This window comes from Gossypium arboreum, chromosome 8, assembly GCF_025698485.1.
Source record: "Gossypium arboreum isolate Shixiya-1 chromosome 8, ASM2569848v2, whole genome shotgun sequence".
Lineage (NCBI taxonomy): Eukaryota > Viridiplantae > Streptophyta > Magnoliopsida > Malvales > Malvaceae > Gossypium > Gossypium arboreum.
In genome coordinates, this window is record NC_069077.1 from 139,290,810 (window position 1) to 139,297,889 (window position 7,080).

Consider the following 7,080-nt stretch of genomic DNA (forward strand, 5'->3'; position numbering starts at 1 on the left):
AGAGTTTCTAATTTTAAATATTTTAGAGTTTCTAATTTTAAATTCTCTTTAAAGGACATGTGTTTCAATAATACATATATTTGCCATAAGATGCATGTCTGCATGGTTATGCTCGTAGAACTAATGTTCACTTCAATTCGACTTTGGCATATTGAATAAGAAATAAAATATTTTCTAATTTAATATATATATTCTATTTTAGATACGAAGGCATGAAGCATGATGCTCGAGATTGACCAATTGATATTTTAGCAATTCCATCATTGTCATTATAATATAAAAATCAAGATATATAGTCACATTAAAAGATGACCAAATCTCTATAAGTACGAATTGCAATGCATGTCCCCTGTATCCACGTATCAATTATTACATTGAACATCACATTTTGCTCTAAAGCTTCAATCTCCCATTTCATCCATGGCTTCCGCTCTTGTAACTCGTCTTCATGAAATCTATGATAGAATTGCCAAGCTCGAGTCTTTGAAGCCTTCAGAAGATGTCAATACCCTCTTAACTCACCTCGTCAAACTATGCATCCCACCTTCGAATATTATTATCGAAGATTTATCACAAGCAATTCAGGACATGCGTATGAACCTCATAGTTCTTAGCGGCCATGCAGAAGGTTTACTAGAGCTTGAATTCGCGACATTCCTATCGAAAATCCCTCACCCGTTCAAGAACCTCGATCTCTTCCCTTATTATGGGAACTACGTCAAGCTAGCTGGGTTGGAGTACAAAATTCTTAGCGAACATGGGATGGTGCAGCCAAAGAAAGTAGCCTTTGTAGGCTCGGGTCCGTTGCCTCTAACCTCCATTGTAATGGCAACCCATCACATGAAATCCACTCATTTCGACAACTTCGATATCGATGAAGCGGCCAACTACGTGGCTCACCAAATAATCGCGTCAGATGACGAGCTCGAGAAGCGAATGAAGTTCTTGACACGCGACATAATGGATGTAACGGAGGAGCTAGGGGAATATGATTGTATATTTTTGGCAGCTTTGGTTGGGATAAGCAAAGAAGAGAAGTTTAAAATTGTTGGGCACATAAGGAAGTACATGAAGGGAGGTGGGTTATTGCTTGTGAGGAGTGCCAATGGAGCTAGGGCGTTTTTGTACCCTGTTGTGAAAGAGCTTGATTTGCCTGGTTTTGAGCTACTTTCAATCTTTCATCCCACTGATGAAGTCATCAACTCTGTTGTTCTCGTGAGGAAGCCCATTTTTCAAGATTAGAAGAACTCTAAAAATGTCATAATAGTTAGGGTTTTCGTACCCGAATTTTCACTTCAGTTCAATTCGAAAGTTTGAAGCTCAAAAAAAAAACTGGGTTTTACTTTAACTTACTGTATCAAGCTTGGTATGTTATTTCTTTTCATAATTTTCTTGTTTCAAAGATGCTATATATATGTTTGTATTTCCCTACTTTTCATGTTACTACATTATCAGTTTCACTTTCGTAAGCACATTGTAATCCAAATCATTTTTCGAATATTCTAATCCGCAAAAATCCAATTCAAATATGCTAAAATTCTTTATATATAGAAAATAAAAATTATAACCATTTTGTAATCTAAATCTATATCCATTATCCAAATAAACAAGTTGAATTCAAAATATTTTAAGTTTAAATTTGCAATATTTAAATATGCAAAAGACAGATTAAATATTTGAATCTGCAATTCAAATTGTCATCTCGAATTGAGTTATTTAAATTTTAAATTTTTAACTAATTTAAATTTCACTTATTTTAACTTTAAATCATTCTAAACTTGTAATATTTCGAGTTTATAATATTTTAAATTCAAATAATTTTAAGTTTACATGTTATTACTTTTTATAATCAAATCAATTTACATCTGTTTAGATTTAAATTAGTCGGATTGAATTTCACATTCTAATGGACACGTTGTCAACATACATCTGAGACGCAACAGAGATCAAAGGAGTGACAGAGGAAACATTTGAACAACATCGGGGAAACATTGACATTGTAAGGCCCTAAAAATTATGGGACGAAAGAGAGTTGTGTAAGGCCCAAAAATTAAATTCTCTTACTCAACCCTATTCGTGCCGGATAACCCAATGTATAAATTTTATATTTTACCATTATAATTAAAAAAACTAATTTTATCACTAAAATTTTAATTCAAGTTTGTCTAGTTCTAGAAACAGTCTTATTTTAAAGACGATTAAGACAAGTTGAATATGGAAAACCTAACAATTACTCTAACATTTAATCAGATTTTATTAGAATTATGTGACTCGAATTCCGTTTAATCAGGTCCGAAAAATTTAAGATGCAACTCACTTGTTAAAAAAATAAAATAGGGTTACGAGTCTTTAAGACCCCAAAATTTTGACAATTTTTTTTCTTAGGAACACATACAAGATTCGTCACTACAAAGAGGATAATAGTAACCTCACGATTAATTACTTCATTTATGAATTTCATAGTAATAGAAATGCATGTCCTACCGAAATAGAATTTGTAACTTGTTATCCTCTTGCCTAGCGAGCAAGGATTTACCTCCATAGAAAAGATGATTCGTTCGGATCTGCATAAAAGTCCAACTCCGTTGCATTGCCAGAATCCATGTTGTATATTTGAAAAAGGTTGACCTCTTTGCTTCTCTCATGGTACAATCCTCTTCCCGCTGAGCCCCCTTTTTCCTCGATCCACAGAGACAAAACCGTATAGGACTATATTTCTTCTATTAGACATTGATTATAATAAGGTTGTTTAACTTTTAAAATATGTGTAGTCGAAAACCTTTTGTATCGTGGTTGTTTTTCAACATTCATAAATCTATTCTTTTGTCAGTGGTTTTTTTTTTATAAGAATTTTTTACGTAAAACCTGCGTATTCTTAGTTTTTCTTTCTTACCACTTTACAATCACTCCTACTATCATTATTAACGTATAATATATTTAATTTTTTTTAGTAAATCCAATTCAATTTAATGATTGAGTTTTCTCAGTTGTAATAAGCTTACGTAAAAATTTCATATATTATCAATCAACTAGACAAATGTGAACCCTAGTGAAGGGAAAGCATATAATAGAAGTTGAAAGTGTTACCGCGTCGAGGGATGCCTGAGGTCCCTTCTCAATACGTAAGATATTGGTATCCAGTGTGTCCACAGCTTTGCATGCATCAATGAGTTTGATTTTTTCAACAACTTTGGTTCAAATAGTTCATAGTCAATTTATTCTTCAACCTCTATCTAGAAAACAAAAACGTATATGTGTAGATTAATATAATGATTCCTCAACAATTTTAATCTACTTTATTTACATTCCTTTATCAATTAAATAAACAATGATTAAAGGAAATTTGTTCATTAATGGGATCAAATAAAATACATCCATTTCATTTTGTATTTATCTAACAAACATTTTAATTAATAATTTTGTTATACGTATACCAGGTGAAGCTATAAATTTTCTTTGGAAGGTCGAATTAAATTATGTATTTTATGAAAAATAAAATAAAATATTATCGTTATATTAATTTATATATTTATATATTTGAAAGAATTAAATTTAAATTTTATCATTTTGAGAAGGTCAAAGTACAATTTGATAATTTACTAATTTATAATTTTATAAAATCTAAGAAAAAAAATTCTATTTTCTCATTTTAAGGGGGGCTTTGGCCACTGCCATCCCCCTTAGTGTTGCCTTTGCCCATATCTCGTGACTTTCCAACATTGAAATATACTCTGTGAGTTAAGGTCACTTACAAAAACAATATCTTAGAGACCCTCTACCTCGAGGGCCCATAGTAAGGCGAGTAGATATATATTGTGTGGACACCCACCATTGATGCATCATATTTACTCGTTGTCTTGACATAACAACCCATACCTAGGAGGAAGAGACATTAGTAGATCGATTAGGCTCCAAAAAATATAAAACTAATAAGAGAACAACACGTGGAGCTTTGAAAAAGACTAGCAACACTTTTTATAAGATTCTCTAAGCCGAAGAATGAGCCCCTCTCTGTCTCCAAAAACTTTAGACCTCAAATGCTTCTCCTTCTCTCAATTACCATCGCTTACAACTACTTACAACTCTTCATTTACCATGTAAACTATCATTAATCAATATAATTCCATCTTACTATCAACAAGCTCAAAAATAGTTTTATGTTCAATAATAACTTAAATTTCACTTGTTGTTTATACTTTTATATGTATATGTTTAAATTTGTATCTTACTTCTTTAGAAACATATTTTTTATACTTGTTCATGAACATATATTTTAATTTTATATGTTGACGTTTGAACATATATTTGATTTTAAATATACTTAAAAATAAGGAGAATAAGTGTATAATAAATTCCATGCAACATCCATAAATAATTACACGATGCCTTATTTATTGATAACATTTCATAATACTATTCACTGATAATATCTTATAACAAACGTGTATCAAATATTATTCTTTGAATATGAACAAGATTTTTCATTTATTTATTGCCTTAAGCAACAAGTATTTTCTTTATTTGAACCGAAAAGAGTCATCATCTAAAAATAAAGCATGTTGTAAATCTCAAATTTGAATATTAAACTTATTTAAAAGATTACTAAATAATAAAAATTTAAGTCTTTTATTAGTTATTAGTAGTTCAACATCTAGAAAGAAAAAGGGTTAATCATTACTATTTCTTGGTTTGCTACATATTAGCATTAAAAATAACTTGATTTTGTTTTCGATACACAAATATGGGTTTTATTAGTTTTGACTTTTTTTATTTTTAATATTTATTTACCTCTTTAAAATATTTTATTGTAATTAAATTAGTTGAGAATTTTCACACTTTTCTACATACTAATAAGTCCCAATATCTTACGTAAAGAACAAAGATATTCAAAGTTGGATTTGTACCGGAACTTGTTATCACTCTACACGTTTTCATTTAATTTTCTAACTGTTTTTCACACCAACTTTTCAGAAAATTATATATTTTTACTATAGATGAACAGTATATTTACTTATTTACTTATTATTAATATAAAATAATAATAATAATAAAATTAAATACTATAATAATAGTATAAAATAAAATAAGAACACAGTTCATCGAAACACGCACTTAAATTTTTACTAAAATTTGCTCATAACTCATGATTCCAATAATTTGTTGGAATGAGCCGAATGAGGAACCTACGTAAGTCTTCCACCAACCAGACTTAATTGTTTATGTATATAATAATAGTTATTGAAGGCTATATTATAACACGTATATAGGCTCGTATTCCGAACAACGTCAGATGTTTTGACTTCTATCAAAAACGTAGAATCATGCCGAAAGTACTATAATATTCGAATGATAACATTTATTATTGAACTTATATTACACGTTACAGAACATAGAACAAATTACACACGATATCTGTCTTTAAGTATATGACTTACTAGTGAACAAAGATTTAAAGAACATTCATAAATTTAACCAATAAAATCTCTGCTATAACAAATTTAGAATCCCTGTTAATGAACACTGCATTCTTTGGGAAGTCCCTGAGGGAATCGCTTGGTGTCAGTGCAGTAATTGTAAATCATGTAATTTTTCTGAACCCATTTTAGTCTTTGTTGGCTCGTTATATCCAATTCTTGCGATAGCCATGAATTTTGAGAGGGTGAGGTGGAGGAACATGATGATTTCCCGGAGGACCAGACACATGCATCAGCCTTGTAATTCCTGTAAGCAGCAGTGAAAGGAGCTTTGCTCCAATCTGTCTTAACAAGGCCACCTCGAGTGGCCCAATCATCGGCGTTCCAAAGACTCGAATACACTCTCATCGGCTGGCTCTTTGGGAACGCAACGCCCATCGATTCCAAGTTCTTGAACTCCCTGATCGGAGTCCCATCAACAGAGAAGCTGTGAACATTCAAAAGAATCACAATTAAACATAATGAAAATAATCGAAACTGTAAAATTAAAAAAGGAGGGGGGGTTGTAAAAGAAGACATACATAATACGTTGAGGGTTCCAAAGAAGGGAGTAGGTGTGGAAGTCTTTGGTGGGATCGAACCAAAGGTAGAACTGTTGCTCTTTGTCACCTTTGCCTTGTGTATATACATTGGTGTGGACTATGTATGGGTCTCCGCTTAGGTTCCCCAAGAACTCGAAGTCGATTTCATCCCATGTCGACCCTTCCGAACGAAGCTGCAATTGTCACCCCACATATCAGCACAGAGTTGTAATATAAATAAGAGTCAAGTAGGAGGATAAAACTTACATAGTAAGTGGTAACAGTGCCAGCAGAGTTGCCTGGGACCAGTTTAATGTTCATATCGATCTTCCCGAACAGATACTGGTTCTTGGATTGAAAACCAGAGCCGGAGAATTTGTCGAGGGTGAGAGTGAGAAGGTTTCCGTTTTCGAGAATCTTGCCCCTGCCATCACCCCAAGTAACTTCGATGTCTTGGTTAAAGTTGGCAGCTGAAGCAAGTATTACAAAGCTGAATAAAAGAGATAGAAGCAACGAAGTGGTCATTGTTTTGGTGGGTTTGTATTGTAATTCAGATTATGATGTTTGAAATGGGGGAGTGGTGGAGGGTGGTTATATAGGGAGGAAGGATTTGGTGAAACAGAGTAGAGAGGGGTTGTTTGGAAGCTTCGTGCAATGTGTTTCCGTCGGGACATTAAGTGAATCAAAGTTGTAAACAGCTGGAACAATAAAAGAGAAAGGAAGAAAAGAAAATGGTCCTAATAATAATAACAATAATACATTACTAATGGCTGTTCCTTGGTTTCATGCATGTAAATTTATGAGTTTGGTGCCGCCTTTCTATGTTTGATTACAGTGCATGCAGATATGTATGTGATGAATTTAAATTAAGCTTTAACTTAAATTTTCAAAGATTTTATTTGAATTGGAAAACGGAGGAAAACACTCACAATTACGCGGTTGAGATTGAGATTGGGGTTGGGGTTAGGGTCGGCGACCGAACCGAATAGGTTCATAACCATAGACAGAGAGGACCACAAGATTCCATTAGGCTAGAGCCTATGGTGTTAATTAGTGAGTGCTTGTCATATTAGTTGACAGGGTCA

General features: G+C 32.6%; 2 protein-coding genes across 2 annotated transcripts; one reads left to right on the plus strand and one right to left on the minus strand.

Annotated features, from left to right (window-relative positions):
• Nucleotides 1-350: 350 nt before the first annotated feature.
• LOC108469508 (nicotianamine synthase-like) lies at nucleotides 351-1,431 on the plus strand. The gene has a single exon (XM_017770384.2). It carries the CDS (start codon nucleotides 421-423, stop codon nucleotides 1,240-1,242), a length of 822 nt encoding a protein of 273 aa, XP_017625873.1. The 5' UTR covers nucleotides 351-420; the 3' UTR covers nucleotides 1,243-1,431.
• Nucleotides 1,432-5,331: 3,900 nt separating this feature from the next.
• LOC108467467 (xyloglucan endotransglucosylase/hydrolase protein 22-like) lies at nucleotides 5,332-6,822 on the minus strand. Its single transcript, XM_017768083.2, has 3 exons — nucleotides 6,263-6,822; nucleotides 5,996-6,189; nucleotides 5,332-5,901 (listed from the first exon to the last, which is right to left on the minus strand). Exons 1-3 carry the CDS (start codon nucleotides 6,518-6,520, stop codon nucleotides 5,511-5,513), a joined length of 843 nt encoding a protein of 280 aa, XP_017623572.1. The 5' UTR covers nucleotides 6,521-6,822; the 3' UTR covers nucleotides 5,332-5,510.
• Between the last annotated feature and the right edge of the window lie 258 nt (nucleotides 6,823-7,080).

Coding starts and splice junctions, on each gene's coding strand:
- LOC108467467 (XM_017768083.2), bottom strand. CDS start 6,520: ATGACCACTTCGTTGCTTCTATCTCTTTTATTCAGCTTTGTAATACTT. Junction 6,190..6,262: donor GCACTGTTACCACTTACTAT/GTAAGTTTTATC, acceptor TGACAATTGCAG/CTTCGTTCGGAAGGGTCGAC. Junction 5,902..5,995: donor TGGAACCCTCAACGTATTAT/GTATGTCTTCTT, acceptor GAATGTTCACAG/CTTCTCTGTTGATGGGACTC.
- LOC108469508 (XM_017770384.2), top strand. CDS start 421: ATGGCTTCCGCTCTTGTAACTCGTCTTCATGAAATCTATGATAGAATT.